This window comes from Megalops cyprinoides, chromosome 18 (genome assembly GCF_013368585.1).
Source record: "Megalops cyprinoides isolate fMegCyp1 chromosome 18, fMegCyp1.pri, whole genome shotgun sequence".
In the NCBI taxonomy this organism is placed as follows: domain Eukaryota; kingdom Metazoa; phylum Chordata; class Actinopteri; order Elopiformes; family Megalopidae; genus Megalops; species Megalops cyprinoides.
In genome coordinates, this window is record NC_050600.1 from 18912277 (window position 1) to 18929228 (window position 16952).

A 16952-nucleotide genomic window follows, 5' to 3' on the forward strand; every position below is an offset into this window, starting at 1 on the left:
TAAATGGAAAATAAACGTAATGGTAAAACAATGGACGTTACATCAGGAAGAAATACATTGTCCATTGCTGTGATTAAATGTACTGTTGGCAGAGGACTGAAGTCAGACATAAAACGCTTGAATAAAAATGCTTTAACACTGCTGTTTACAGAGTGTGTCTGTGTATGTGTGCATGCCGGACAGTGACTGGAGAAGAACATGAGTACCCAGCGGCCTTTCTCTCCTTGGAGTTTGCTAAAGAACAGCTTCAGCTCCTTGACGGTTATGCTGTATCGCGCCAGCACTCCCAGCATGTCAACCAGCAGGTCTGCAAGGCCAAACACACACAAGGAGATGAGTTAGACAGCTTCAGTGTGCCCCGTTCTGAGTAACACACACACACACACACACACACACACTCACACACAGACATGCACACGCAGAAGTTCTCTTACAGTTCCGCTCATTATCTTATTAGCCTGAAGTGCCATTGACCCACATTTCCACAGGAAACCCTAAAACAAAGCCCCCCAAGACTTAAATGGGATTCATTATTCCATTTTTATAGGCAAAGATTATCCTCAGAGAGCATTTCTGAAAGACCCAATCTGGAATATTATGTGGAGTTAATTACACCATCTTCACATTCCACTTATTCCCTGATATTGAGGAGTTCGAAGAGTCAAGGTTTGAGATTTTCATCACAGCTGACTAAAATATTGAAAGAATTTTGAATTTCGCCTCAGTGCAAATTAAACCACTGTATGAATGTGGCTCATCATACTATGACAAACTGTTTCACAACTTTGCCACAACAGGAAAACACATTTAAATTCTCACAATTCAGAAGCACAACATGGCCAGCGCATGAAATTACTTAAGTGAACATGAAATTTACATGTTGAGCACATCGACATACTTCAACAAAAAACACACAAATCAACTATTAGGAAAACAGCACATGCTGGCAGAGTAATTTAAACACATTTAATTTAAACATAACATACATCCTTAATGCAGTATGGCCAAAATGCTACTTCAGTGCAACTTTGCTGGAATGTCACTGAGGGTTCAGGGAGAGAAAATGAACACTATTTGTGGTGTTAGTGGCCCAGCAGTGGGATGTGTGTTCAGACTGGTGTGCATACTTAGTCTTAGCCTTAGTGACTCCAGCCAGGCCCAGATAACAAGCATTACACACTGAACTGATTACATGTGGAACCACACAGAACCTACGGCCACAGTTGTGGGTGTCTTGGAGACAGAGGCCGCTCAGGTTGTTTGGTCTCCATCAGACAATAGCAGGGAGGTGGGGGAAAATACAAGCCATGAGCACAAGAGAGGCCCTCACCACTGCAACCTCTACTACTAATGTTTCAGGCTAACACTGTACTTCTCATGCAGCAGCAACAGAAATCCACAGCACGCGGGTCATCCAGCTGGGGACAAACCAGGCAGACCTATCCCATTGTTAGTGGCGCTGTAAAGAGTGTGTGCAGGAGGGACAGCGACAGGGGCGGTGACGGGGACGATCGACGCGGGCGGGCGGACGGAGCGGGGCACGCACCGGCGATCATGCTGTCGGTACTGTCGATGCGGGTCAGGACCTGCTCGATCAGGCCCGTCTCGGTGCAGGCCTGCAGGTTGCGGATGCTCTTCTTCAGGATGGCGCTGAAGATGCTCCACACCTCCGCCTGGCAGGTGGGCTCGCAGCGGTCCAGCAGCTCCACCATGCAGGTGACGCTGTCCGCCTCCTGGATGATGAAGTTCATCTCCAGGTCGAACTGGCCGCCCACCAGCTGGAGGGGGGGGAGGGAGGGAGAGAGAGACAGAGAGAGAGAGAGAGAGAGAGAGAGAGAGACAGACAGAGAGACAGACAGACAGAGACAGAGAGAGAGAGACAGAGAGGGAGGGCACATGGGGGTTAGGTGGAGAGCCTGCAGAGAGCTGGTACACACTGTCAAACCAAATCACTGTTCACTTATCTGTTCAGGGGATCCCTTTATCAGGGGTGACTTTCAGCACTTACGCTCCTTTTAATACCATTCGCTCTCACTAACCCATTCATGCAGCCGGGTTTTATATGTAGGGCAACTGAGGTTTAAGCATAAGGGTACAATAGCAGTGCCCTGCCTGGGATCTGAACCCGCAGCCCCCACAGCCCAATGATCTGAAAGCCCACACCGCACACTTCCTGTATTACGCATGCGGCTGTGACACCGGCAATAGGGGATGAGCTGAGTCACACCCCCGTTCATTACTGTAAACCGCTTTCAGACTCACCGCTGAGAGGGGCTACACAAATCCACTTGTGCTGCTGCCTAAAGCGACAGCCTAGCGAGATGTTTCACACTGTTAAGGCCAGAACAGCAAAGCTTCTCCTGCCCTCCCGTGGACCACGCTGATCTTTTTGCATTTAAGTCATGACTCTAGGAAAAGAACCTCTAAAAGAAATGTCTGCTGTGAAACGACTCGGATTAAACGGCCGGGATTTTCTGCAAAAAAAATTCGGAAAATAACGGCAGAGGCGTGACCTGGCGCTGCAAGGTGGACGGAGCAAAGCAGGTGACGCTGGCAGATTCCACAGCAGCCGCGCTAATCCCCTGCGCTCAAACATAAATCAGCGCCGCGAACCTCATTCTGACCCCGCAGGTCCATTCACACCGCTCTCATCCGCTCCCTCCTTCGCAGAGCCCTCTCTGTGTAAAAGAGCTGACGTCAGGGAGCCAAAAGGTGCCTACAAACACGGACCACAGGCACTGGAGCCACTGAACTAAATGAGAATGTCAGAAAATTATATTTATGTTCACAGCAGCCATTATTATTGTTCAGCAGAACCATTTCCTTTCTGTTGTGACTGACTTCATGATGTAGACGGTGCTGAGTTTCATATCTCTCGTGCTGAGGTATTTTCTGAGCGAAGTGACAGTGTCCCTTGGAGCTGTAACGGGAACGTGCTTCTGTCAGCCCCTGTGCTGCCACATGCAAACACGTTCCAGCTCCTTAATCTGAAGCAAATTTAGTTTGTTTTTTTTAATAATGTGCTCATTTGTAACCACTATCCCACCGTCTGCGATAAATCACTGTGGAAAAGGCCGTCTGTGGGAGGGGAGGGAATCCAATAACACGCGAATAATGTCACTGTAGGCGGAGAATAAATCATAAACCACCCATAAAACGTCTCAAGGTCTGTCACTGCTTAATAGCTTTACGATCCTGACTGCCCTGAACCCGAACTAAACGCGATAATGATAACCACGAGAACGATCTGGGCTGCCAAATTAATTTCAACAAAAGCAACGAGAAGGAGCTCGACAGGAGAGTCCCCTTTGTCGTGGGACAGACCGAAAACAATTTGGGCGGTGGGGAGAGGGAATAAATCCCTCCCTTTTTGACAGCCAACTGTCCCATTACAGTGAAGGGGGGGCGGGGATTAGGGCGCCGGGCTAACAGGAAGAGATAAAAGCAATGAGTACGGCTCCTCCGCCCTGCTGGATCGGCGTTTGGCACCGCCGCTAACCCCTCCTGACTGAGCGCGGAGATTACCACTGAGAGCACTCCCTCACAACACTGCCTTTCCAGATATACAGCGCTCCTCTAAGATCTGTAATGCATTCACAAAGGGGGAGGCCCTGATAATACAAATGAAATCTGTATGAAAAATGAAATCGACTTCGAATTCCATGTGAGAGGGGGGCCTAAAGAATCGCAGACGCCCCCACACACCCAACACGCGTGCGCATACACACACACACACACACACACACACACACACACACACACACACACACACACACACACACACACACACGCACACACGCACACCCACAAAGGTGCATGTTCAAATTTGCATTGACTGCAATGGGGCTGCAAGTGGGCAGATCAGGCGATTTATGAAGGTGACTCCCCTGCCGTCAATCAGTCCCACACAAACACGCCAAAATCACTTGAGGGTTTGGCTGCAACTGTGTACAAAGCCTTCAAGCAAGGCTATGCACATAAACCATTACTGCAGATAAATAATGAAGGCCATAACCACTATTGGGCTTTTTTTTTTGGGGGGGGGGGGGTTAATAAATTTCACGTGCTCATGAATTTGTTCAATTTCATGACTAAACAGGATTATGCTGACAAATAATAAAAGGGCTTGACGGACACAGGTTTTTCAGGACTGACGAGACGCTGATGCATTTGTAGAGGCGAGACTGACCGACAGCCAATAAACATTGATTCTTCACTACGTTAGACTGTCAGTACTTGACTGGACAGTAAACACCTTTATGCAAAGGTGACAGCGTGGTCATGTGACGAGGCGCAGAGTAATGCTTCTCGAGTGGACTGAATGGGAGAACATGAAACTGCTCCCTCACAACGACGCATTTGGACCAATCGCTGTCCTTACCATTTAAACCTGAATGAACTTACTGAAACTACCCAATCACAGCAACAATTTGGACCCATCAGTGTCCTTACAATACAAAAACCTGAACCATCTTATTGAAACTACCCATTCTCACAGCTACGCTTGGACCCAACACTGTCCTCATGACTTTGTACCCTGTGCTGTTCTTACAGTTTACCCTTGAAAGATCTCAGTCTGCCCTTTCCTGCCCTATTTCACGTCCAGAATATTAGCAGCCAAGGAACTCACCATCTTACACGGTAAATGTGGCATTTGGAATCATTCGCTTCAAGCCATTTAATAAAAAATGGCTGACCTCTCATTTCACCACACATATTCAGATTAGAGTGAAATTAATTCGGCCATAATTACAATTCAAGAACGGACATTTAGCCTATTGCAACTATTAGCTGAATATTAATCGTGAGATCTGACCCAGTGAAGCCGCTCAACCTTTAAAACGAGCTGATTGTGCTGGAGCGGTGGACGCTGCGGCAAGCAGGCTAACATGTCCTGTGCGGAGCGTGGTTAGGTTCGCTCGCTTGTCTCTAACCGGAGGTAAAAACACTCGGGCCAAAGCCGAGGCGCCTGGACACGTCCTGCCGCATTGATCTTCCCAACGGTAGCGGCTTTCGCGGGTATAGAGCTCGCGGGCCACCCGCGGTGAGTCCAGCCAACCGCAGCAGATTAATCCGATTTGGCAAGCGGAGGAACTCGGGGAGAAAGACAGGCCCCCTGCTAGGAGACAGCTTGGCCTTTCTGCTGAACACTGCAAACATCAACATGAAGCAACTGCGTACAGCTTGTATTATTCTACTTATGCGTCTTAAATCATCTGCTGGCAAAAACCGTATCAAGCAAAAAAAGCAAAAAAAAAAAAAAAAAAAACGCACTGCAGAGCTCATCTCTCTGTAGCCCCGTGGAATTGCTCTTGTGAGCCGATAAAAGAAGGAAGCTGTCAGACGTTAGGAGTGCGTCTAACCGTCTGCAACACAAACACGCAAAACGTGCCAGTCAGACGAGCCGGGGGGCATGTCTCTGCTGCAGAGAAGCACAGTCACTCACAGGATGTGGCTTCTGGTGACATATTCGCAGCGCGGGTGACACGCTGAAGAAACGAAACCTTTCGAGTGTGCACTCAGCGAACCACGCCTCAGGGAACGACGGCACCTTCCGAGGACCCCAGGAGGTACTTTCACTTCATCTGATGGGGACAAAATACTACACATGCAGCATGCATGATACAGAATGCAAGCATTCACCACTGATCTGATCACAGGCTGAGCCACACAGCCCTTTTGACTACCCTTTTTGCTACCTGGGAGACAAAGCCTGCTCCATCTCCACTAGACAGCTGAAGAGAGGTGGGGGAAAAGACAAAAGCCCTGAGCACTAGAGAGGCTCTTACAACTGCAGCCTCCACTGCTGAAGTTTCAGGGCAATACCACACCTCTCGTGAAGCAGCATCAGATCTAAAGAAAAACAGGCCAGAAACCCACAGCAAGGGATTCGTCCGGCAGGGGACAATCCAGGCAGACCTATCCCAGTGTGAGAGAACATACGCAGTGTGTGTACTGCACTAGTTTATAAACCAAATTTCTATAAAAAAGAATACTGATTACAAATGATTACAAAAGTTAACTATTTCTGTAATTTGTGTCATATAAGAAATCACGGCACTTATGATATTTCCACTATGCTGTAGTGATTGCTGAATGTTGGCATTTATAAAAATGCCTCACAGCCAGACCAGCCTCCAACCCAGAGGTCTATGGAGAATAAGACTGTGACGCTACACGGGGCATGCAGGGGGTTTGGGGGCAGTTCAGCAGGCGTCATAATGATGCCAACCTCATCTGACCTGCCTCTTTGTCCCCTCGGTCGCCATATCGCCATAGTGACCCTGCCTTGGCAGCCCGCCCCGAGAGAGCGGCGGTGCATAACCGCTCAGCCATCAGAGAGGGAGTCGGAGACGAGGCTCCCCCCCACCCGGCGGGATCCAGCCGAGGAGCGGGGGGTGAGCCCCATGGCTGAATCCAGTCTGAGGGGGAGCGGCCAACACGGCCAGCTGGCAGGCACATTTTCAATACCTGGCACCATTGACAGAGCCACATTCGGGATTCTGGGAGGCACGCAGCCGGCTGTCACATTTTTGAAAAACATTGACCACACAATGGCCACAAATGTAGGGAGGTTAAAGGAGCCTTTTTTTGGGTCTTTTTTGGGTTTTATCATTCTGTCCGACAGGTCAACCCGAGTGCAGCGGGACACTAGTGTGCAACTGAGTGACAGGCCTGAGTCCTCCCGACCTCTCTGCTCACCTGACTGGATAACCCCAGCCTATGAAATTCAGATTTCCTCAGCCTAGTGCTCAGTTTACATGTCCCTTTCAGGCTCCTACCTGCGCTCAGAGTCAAAGCCCAGGAGACAGCAGCGGCCCCTCCGCTCAGTCCTGACAATTGACGCCCGCAAGTCTGAGTTTAGAAACCAAAACTGGCGAAAACAAGCACATATTCAGAGACAACAGGGTTACAACAGGGATAGCGCTGTGTGTCACAGCGTGCTACAAATTACATTTTCCCAGAAGCACCAGGCAGTACATAACTCTCCTGAAGCACCTGCTGGCAGAATAAATCCCGCGGGTTAAAACTGCAGCTCCGCTCTTTGTGTCCCTGTTTCACGAAGGCACACAGCTTGTCGCTGGGGGCTGTATTAATGCTCCTCTCTCCTTTACCCATGTCATGAAACTTGATTTCTTTCAACCATTTCTCTTTAATCTCACCTCATTGCTTTAATAATGAGACACCGACAGCCCCGGCTGAATTATCAAGACGTGGCCGCACACTTAATTGTGTTGCCGTTACAACCACGTCGCCCCTGTTTCGCTGGACCAGCAGGCAGAGCGCAGTCCACTTATCAGCTCCGAACAGCACAGCGAACAGTGCTAACCTGAGGAGGGTACGCTGGCTGCCTCTGCTCAGCCAGCACCATCTGTCACTGAAGCCTCCCCTCCTTTCAGGAAAGCATCCATTCAGAACAGCAGCGACGCGACAAGCACACCGCTTTCGCATACAGCTCTACTGTCACCGTGACAGGGATGCCGGCTTCGGTGGCTGTGCACGCCAGCCACTTCCACGCACAGTCTCAGCGCCAGGAGAAAATACAGGAGTGCAAGCGCAATACACAGCGGTGGACAAAAGGTCATAAATACTATGAAGACATCAGGATATAAGGACACAACTTGGGGGCGCTGAGGTCCGTCTGGGGGTGCAGCGCACCCTCAAGCACCCCCATAGCGCGGGGCACAGTGTGACTGGGACTGCACGGCGACCTGGGCCCCGGGATTCCCGCGTGTTTTGGTGTAACACTCGGGTTTCCTGACTGCAACCGAAGGCAGTGAAGATTGGCTCGTATCTGTCAGCAGCCCACGTACCTCTGAGTGTCGAGTGGTTGTGAGAGGAGCTCATTTACACATTCTGAAAGGGGCACCAAAGAATGGGTCCCTGAAAAACAACTCCAGGGAAAGCATTCAGTTGGACACTTATCAGGCCTCCTTACAGGAGCTACATATTTGGTCTATGGCTGGTATGCCCAACAAAAGCCTTCCCAGGGGTTAAGTTTTTCAGTTCAGTTCAGAAATGTCAATTTTTTTTGTCTTTGATTGACATCTTAATATGAGTACTAGAGGAGCTAAAAGGTAGTATCAAATATGCAGAAAAAACTAACCAAAAAGCTACACAGCATATTGCCTGATGGAGCATCCACAGAGCACACTAAGCAGTTAGACCCTGAACTGACCCTGGCCCACAAATTGCCCTCACAGGAAGTAGCCAGAACAAAGTGTACACAGCCAGTTTCTCTTTCCCAAAATAAACGAAGTGGTAACCCATGACAAACATACTGGCATACATTCCATATCTGCATCTTCTACAAATACCAAATGATAGATGAGAAACAGCAATTTGACTGATATGATACAGTCTGTCTGGTGGAAAAGGAAGCATGTCTCATTGGTGACTGAATACAGGGCTAGTCTTGGATTAAAAAAAAAAAAACTGGCTGGACCGTCTACAGATGGATCATGGGAAAGATCCTTGGAGTCTGTATGCTCCAATTAGATATGTGTGCCAAACAAATATATAGGGCAAAATATTGTGCTTTACAGTGAGTGACCCTTACTGTCCTTTGCTGTTCTTTCTGCTTAATTGGGAGAGTTTATGCATGCTACTGTTGCTACTTTGTCCTCCAAAATATCCCCTATAAAAACCGTGTTTCCACCAACACTGCTGCCATGGCAGTGTAGAAATTCCACTCTGTTCCTACCATTGTTTAACCCTTGTATCAGAACAGATCACGGGAACAACGCCTTCATCGCTCAGCTTATATGATCAAAGCCAGGGCTAAATATCTTTGATGAGGTTACTGTGGAACCTGTTAGTTTGTCTCATTAGCACAATTCACCGTATATATTGCGCAATATAAAAAAGTGAGTCGCCTTAAAGAGCAGGGAGCTAAAGTCATTAATTATTTCAGAATCGGAAAAAGACGAGAATTCCAAGCTAATGACGGTCCTGAATGCGACGCACAGTGTCTCACTTTCTCTCCCCCGTTCGCAGGAGCGCTGGAGGTGCCGTAAAGGAACCAATTACTACCCACTCTAGGTCAAGAGATCCCGTGGGAACGTGACAATCACTTTCCGCTCGTTTCAATCAATTGTTCTAATTTCGCAGCTTTAACGAGGGCGCTAATAAAGCAGCCGGCGGCGACGGCGCAAACAGACTATAATTCTGAGGTTCCGCAGATGGCGGCGCAGGTGTTGCTCTGGACACTGCTAAATTGCTGGTAAAATATATATATATAAAGCCGGTGTCTTTGAAGGATAATGCGGCCTACATCCATTTTCCCAGACGGGTTCCGAAGAACATTCATATGATTCATACTGATAGCTCAAAACGTTCAAAACATCACTGAGTACCCTGCCTCGTGTTTGGGCGACAGTGACCGTACCGTTGTAGGTTTAAATCCTACGTGAACGCTGCTGAATACTGCCCTTCAGCAGGTGCTTCACCTACATTGTTTCTATTAATATCCAGCTGTACAAATGGACTGCATTTGGTAAATGGACTGCATTTATATAGTGCTTTTCTACTCATTTGAGTACTCAAAGCACTTTACAGTTATATGCCTCACATCTACCTACCAGTGGCAGAGGCTGCTATACAGGCTTACCAACTGGCCACTGGGAGCTGTTGGGGGTTCAGTGTCTTGCTCAAGGACACTTCGACACTCTGCCAGGATGAGCCAGATTCGAACCAGGGACCTTCCAATCCCCAGTCGACTGCTCTATCTCCTGAGCCACTGTCGCCCCCAAACGGATGCTTCACAGAGCATCGAAAAGTAAGCACACCAAGTTGGCCTGGATACAGCTACTACTAAACAGATCATTTTAGACTGGTAAAATCTTTGTTACCATCTATTATCGTAATTGGTAGCATGTTTAGTGAGTATTTCCAGTCTTATGTATTTCCAGATTAATGTGGTGTATCGCTTTTCTTTATCAAAATAGGGTAACAGTAAAAACGGGCCAATTACGTAAAAATACTACAACACTAACATACATACAATACACTAAACATCTGATTATATGGCTTATATTGACATTAATTATGCTTTTGCGGTTGGGTCTAAAATGTTAAGTTGAATTTGCACATTTTCAAGTAACAAAAGGACATGTTTGTTTATCTGTTGTGCCCGACAGACTCAACACATTAAATATTCATGAATTAGAATTTCTGGCCCCTGGATTTTCTGGCAGGAATTGTTCTTGATGTCATCTGAGTTTCCTGTTTGAGAGTCGCTGACCTGGGTCATTTCCGATCAACTTCAGTGTTGTTTGTTTCAACAATGCATCGTTTTCTCTCTGGTGAGCAAGTGTGTGTGTGCGAGCGCTTTACTGGTCAGGGCTGGAGCAGGTGACACGAATGGACCTTCACATCGTTTCGGCTTTTGCTTTGTTTTTCTACCGAAGGAGCTGGAGTTGACTTCCATCCATGTAAAAGTGGGTCGAATGCATTCAGGTATGAATACGCACCACTGATGTCTTGTCTTTAGTGCTATACTTAAGCCTCGCTTGCTGTCACACTTGACTGTATGAGGACAGCACGGGCAGCATAGAATATTGGCTCTTATTCTGACAGCACCGTCAGGATTACTGGAAATGTTACATGCTATTAAGTCACTCTTACTTTATGACTTTTCATTTTATTTACTACCATTATTAATTTCTTCTAACAGACACCTTCAATCTGGCGTAATTTGAGTTGGTAGAGTGGTAGCCGGGGAATTAACCAGAATGTTGTAGGTTCATATCCCAAGAAGGACACAGCTGCTGGATCCTTTAATAAATTCCAGCTTTATGAATGTAAAAATCAAGCTGTATGATTCAGTATGGATAAGGTCCATCTGCACAACAAATAAAAGGCCAAGGTCATAGAGCTTACAGTGTTACTTCACACACACTCCTTCCGTAACCTTCCTCTACAACTGGATGCTGGAGCTATTGAGGTCAAGCACCCCCCCTCCCCCCCCCCAGGACTCAAACTCATGACTCCAAAGTCTGCACTACATGCTGTCCCCGGCTGCCTGGATATGTCAGATATGTGCCAGCATACACATAAAATCCCAGAAAAATCACTGTTTATCATCATTTTCCTCACCTTATTTTACATTTGACACAACCAAGTAAATGTATAATTACAGTGGATTCCACAAATATATTAAAAACCTAAAACAACTGCGTTGTAAATGATTTGATATGTCTCCAGATATGTTACCAGTTATCACCTACTGTAACTAATGTCAAAATCTGACAACCAAAGTAAAAATGCTGGTGCATAAACAGTCAGATATAGGGCCGCATATTGTACTGTTATAAACTCCTCGAGACTCCGTATTGCACTCTGAAGTAATACATAACCATATAATGGTTATGATGTACCACAATTACTGTACTTTGATGTACGAAACACACACAAGAAAAGAAAAAAATGACCCTCTTCCTATTCTGAAGCCAGATTAGAGCTGAGCATTGGTCCTTTTGAAAAACAGAAGCCCCGGAGCGTATAGCCTTGATATTGCATTTTGAAACATTGCACAATGTCCCCCTGTAAACACAATGAGTCCAACAACAAACACTATGCTGACGGTGGCTCCTAGCGCCATTCTCTCTCCAATCTCAGATCATTAGCACAAGTTCTCCTGCAAATCCAGCCACACTCATCTTATGCAAAGCTGGAGCACATTAATAATTTCTTATCAAGTGCCTCATGTTAATGAGACTGGTGAGATCAAACGTGACTCAGATAAGACATGGGGGGGGGGGGGGGCTGGCCTGGCTCTAGCATGTATGCATGTGTAAGCTTTCACTCCTGCTATGCGAACAGAATCAACCTCACGTTTACCGCAGTAAAACAGAAGCTCCTCATATCAAACTACCTCAAGCTTATCAAGAAGGTTGGGCCTTGCTTTCAAAGCTGTTTACCTCCACCTTAACTAGTGTCATCCCCTGCTGATGCCTTCAGTCCCACAAGGCACCATGCCCCTAAAATGAATTCTCAGAGATCGATATCCCATCAGGCCCCTGTGTTGTGATAAAATTTTCACCCCCTTCAGTGATCCTCACCATAAAATGTATTACGATGGCTTGCACCTCAGAAGATGCTGGTACTAGGAGAATTGTCCCATCTTGACATGCTTCCAGAACACTTGCTTTTGCTAAAAAACGTCAAGGACCTTTACCTAACTCACCACTATGAAATACACAGGTTAGCGCCAAGCTAGTTCCTGACTGATAAAAAGCAGGCACAGCTGCTCCTGTGTCCTCACTGTATTGTCTGCTTAATGTCATCACTGTAAAAATAACAATTAATTGCCTACATGTAAAATATAAGATGAACGCTACAACCAAATCTGCCTCCATGGGTGGCGTATGTAGTAGCACTCAGCCACAACACTTCTCCCATTAATAATATTAATTATAGCCACCTGGTAACTCACATGCTGTGGGAATAGCTTTTCATTAAAAACCCCATTCAAATTCCCAGCTTCAGAGCAAAGCTGCACTGAAGCTCAGATTCCACCGCTTGCAACGAGTGACGAGACCCCAGTTGCACAACACAACCGACGTCCGGTCTGGAAGCGTTAGCCTGGCGGTCTGTACCCCCAGAGATGGACACTGCCCACAGAAGCTGCCTCACAACCCTCAGTGCTGCTATCTGAGGGGGTTATCGCAGCCCTGCACGGCCCACGAGAGGCGGAAGGGTGTGGGGGTGCCAGTCAGGAAATGGCAGCCGGGCTCATTAGAGCGACACGCATGAGGTGATCTCATGTCTGAGAGCTGATGCAAGTTCAGCTCTGGTGGAGGCTCTGCCACAGCCGTCTTTCCAAGAAGGCTTCAGAGATTTCACATACCAGCTATATGAAACATTATACACACACACTAAACTCTCACAATGTATTCTATATGTACTCTACATTATTACACGTACATTATACTCCACATTGTTACATTACATTACATTCATCTAGCAGACACTCTTATCCAGATCAGCTTCCAGCACAAAATATCAGAAAAGTATCTTTTCAATTTAAATGAGCAACAGTGTCAGACCAGGCTAACACTCCCAAACCTGTGGTTGTGAGCATAACACTATTCAAGCACAGGTTAACTTGTGTTAACCTGTACTGCTATACAAACATTACACTCTACATTATTACACATTGTTATATATACATTATACTCTTCATTATTATTACACATAAATAATACTCTATATTATTACACAATTTTATACTCAACATTATTTTGCATACATTATACCCACATTTTTTTTTCAGCCAAACACAAACACATTGAGATCTGATGAAACTGCCACTAGTTACCAAACATCTGCAGCCCCTAACCACAGAGGAACCACTTTTAGAGATGCAGACACTTTAAAGCAGACTGAGCTGCAGGAATAGAGAAGGTGCCTTTGTCTAGCTGTGTGTGTGTTAAATTTCCATGCTAATGGTAGACGATCGCTAGATGGGCCTTTCTGAAACCTGCTCGCTGAGTGAATACGGCGCTAAAAGGGAAGAGGTGGCCATTGTTTTAGCCGGCAAATAACGAGGCGGCAGACGAGCTGGGGGAGGGGTTCGGAGGCGCAGCTGCTAATTAAACGGTTTGCCTTAATGAGAGAAACCTAGGTTACCTCACCGGCCCCGAAAACAACAACAGCAGCAGCAGCAGCAGCCCTCGAGCAGGCACATTCTGACCGCCCGAAAACAACAGCTCTACCCGCTTCCTGTCCCTCAGTCTACTCTTTCTGAAACAAACGCTAAACCGCCCCGCCCTGCCTGTCACCTGAAGTGCTGTCGCTGTGGTACTCTCACAGAGAGGTCAATTTGGCACCCGGGAACTTAATAACGGTAATCTGGAAACAGAAAAGGCTCGACTGTTAAATAGCAGGGTGGCTAATTGACAGGGGCATAAAATTTTTCATGAACGACATTTTCATTAAAATGCTGATTGAGTGATAGTTCTATTAAATCACAATGAAAGCAGACCCGCTGGCTTCTGCATAAAAAATTAATGAAAACTGGCAGCGTGAATTATTTTTATAAAAATCAATAGAAATATTCACCTAATAACATATATGGAATAAAAACAGGAGAACATAAAGCCAATTCGTTATCGTATGTCTGGGCCTTACACAGTGCAGTCCAACCCTCCGGAATCTCATAACGCAGTTTCTGCGCTGTATGGGACATGACGTCCACTTTTTAATACTGATACGGGATAAGACAGCCTCTTTGTTTGTGCGGCACATTTCAGCGGGATCTGAGTCAGTCCCGGAGTTTCCTCCCAGCATAATTAAGTTTGAAACTTTACACATCTGACACAAAGCGGCGAGGCCGGGCGCGGCGCGGCTGCGCTAATGAGGCCGCGGCGACCGCCGCGAGCGGAGATGAATGCAGCCCGGGGAGGAAAGTGGGCCAGATTCACCGGGGGGGGGGTGGAGGAACAGCCGGGTTCTGCTGCTCTGCCAGAATCACTCCCGCACACACGCGCCACCTATGAAGGGGCTGCTGCTAAACTCTGGCCCCTGATAAAGAAGGAGAGCACTTCTTACTGCAGAAAAAGAAAACGCACCATACAAGAATTCGCAGGTATCGAAGAGTAAAGAGCCATGAAAGGACCACACGGAAACCGCACCGCAAACAAGCTAATGATGCATTCAGGGCCAGACCTTTCATTTCACAGCAGGGACTGATGAGAATTCATATCATGACGCTTGAAAATCTGAAGCAGAGCCACACAGACTTAGCAGCACAGTTTCCTAAGTCTGTTACCACGTCTGTTCATTTCCAAAGCACAGTTCCTAAGTTCCTCGTTTCCTGCATTCTGGAACGCAGAAGCACTTAGTGCCATGACCATGATGCTTCTCCTCATTAAAACAAAGCCCTGTCCGGGCCAAGGAGCTTATCTCCATTTCGATGGCATGGATCAGCTTGGCCTTCAAGCACACCCTGCTGTGGGGTCGCCAGTCTACCGCGGGGCTCACGCCCCAAAACGCCAGCTGTACCACTGAAGGCCAGACAGAGAGGCAATGGGGGTACCATTCTGGACGAATAAGCGGAGACAGGTCGGAAATCTCCCGCTTCCTCTTGGCCTCGGTCCACTTCTCGCGGCGCTCTCCCGCCAGCCTCTCGCTCGTGTCGCTGGACAGCGGCCGGCGCAGGAAGCGAGCTTCCCCAAACGCAAACAAACCCCATTGTGACGGGGCCACATCTTGCAGCCCCGTCCTTTTGTCTCCGGTTCCTGCAATTCAATGGCCGCGCTGCTAATGCTCTCTGCCGGAGCTTCCTATCGACATCACCCCAGATCCCCCCCCCCCCGCCCCACCCCCTCGGCGTCCCTGATTCACAGCAGCCCTTGCTTCTCGGATGCGCTCCGGCCTTGCGGCTGATCCGGGGACAGTTGCCTCACGGCCTCCGTGGAGCGGAGGACAGAGACGGCCGGGCACTCTTCAGGAGCTCACCGCTCCCCAGTATTAATGATTAGCTTGTTAGAGGAACTCGGGCCCGCTTCTCCGCTGCAGATCTAAAACACCTCCGGTGACCCAATTGTTGTTTCCCTTGTGTAGAGCGATCCACATCAGTTCTAAAATATCACTGTTTTTGTTCTCATATCTTCAGCAGGGGAAAAAAAAACTTTGTGGTACAAACTTTGAGAGGAGATAAAAGCAGGTCTGAAAATAGTGAGTGGGAATAACAATGAGATTTAAACACTTGACCTGAGGACACCACTAAAACTGCCTGACACAGGTGTAATGTTTTACCAGCATTTCACTGGTGCACACCTGGCCTAGAAAGCACGGGACTCCACAAAGGTTTCGCATCGCAATGCAGAAAGCAAAAGCAATGAGGAAATGTACTTTGCAACAATACATCAGCATCCTGCCTCAGAAACATATTATCCATACGATGGCCTTCCATATTTGCTCAAAAATTGCAGCGCAAAGAGTCTAATCATAAGGATTTTGCATGTAGAGCGATCAGATGTGTCTTTCCTATAAGGAACACTCGAGTGTGTGAATGTAGGGCGTCCTACTCGGATGTGCGTGCGGTGAACTCCCCCCACCCCCCCCCCCCCCCCCCCCCCACCTCAGCAGTGTTACACCTGTGATGGGCAGGCGTGGCACGCAGACAGATGGGGGCTGCAGAAATAGCGCGCGTTGGAGTAAAAGCGGGTCACAGGGGAGGTGCGCGCCCCACCGCCGAATCCCCGCTCCTCACCGAGCTCTCCCTGCCCGCGAACGCAGCTGCCCACTGCAAGTGTGAGCCTCTAACAGCTTCAGCAGCAGCCCTCCAACAGCAAATCGCGGAGTAATCTTTACTCAATTTACTACAGAAACATTACACATACACACCGTACGCATGTGTGTGTACAGTGGTCTGAATACATTGCCACCTTTGATAAATTGTAACAAAGAGGTGATTCAGCGGAGAAAATGTGGAAATGCAACTATGCAACCAGTTTTCTGTTGCTTGTAAACCAAATCTGCAGTGCAACAGCATACCATAGCATAACATGTTTTACAAACATTTTAAAACAATGACCACAATGATTTTTCACACCATCTCAATGTCTTTTTTTAAGTTATTCACACCTTGTAATTACCTCACTAACATCCTTTAAATTGAAGTGTGTATCATGTTTCCACAGCACGGAAGAAACAAAAGCTTCTGGAACTTCCTGTAAGTGTAGTACACCTGTGGTACCATAAGGCATTCACAGGAAGCAAAAGCATTACAGCACTAACAAGTGCTAGAAGAATCAGTAGAATTCATTGCCATTGTATCCATCAGTTAACACAAAGGGTATGAATGAATTTGGAGACGACTGTACTTAATGTGTGGCTCAGGCGCTAAAGCTGCGATCTACCAGGCCTGCCTGCATCACTAGCTGAGTGATTTCATCAGCTGCCTGTGCCCAGGGGTCTGCAGAGGGGCGGGCTTACACCAGCCC

At 47.4% G+C, this 16952-nt stretch overlaps 1 protein-coding gene across 1 annotated transcript in view; it reads right to left on the reverse strand.

Annotated features, from left to right (window-relative positions):
- LOC118793402 (lipopolysaccharide-responsive and beige-like anchor protein) overlaps positions 1 to 16952 on the reverse strand; it is a 210665-nt gene that overhangs the window by 182978 nt on the left and 10735 nt on the right. Inside the window, exons 2-3 of the mRNA XM_036551568.1 lie at positions 1547 to 1778; positions 207 to 307 (exon numbers count right to left, since the gene is read on the reverse strand). Of these exons, the coding sequence (XP_036407461.1) occupies positions 207 to 307; positions 1547 to 1778 (333 nt within the window). The remainder of the gene's footprint in view (positions 1 to 206; positions 308 to 1546; positions 1779 to 16952) is intronic.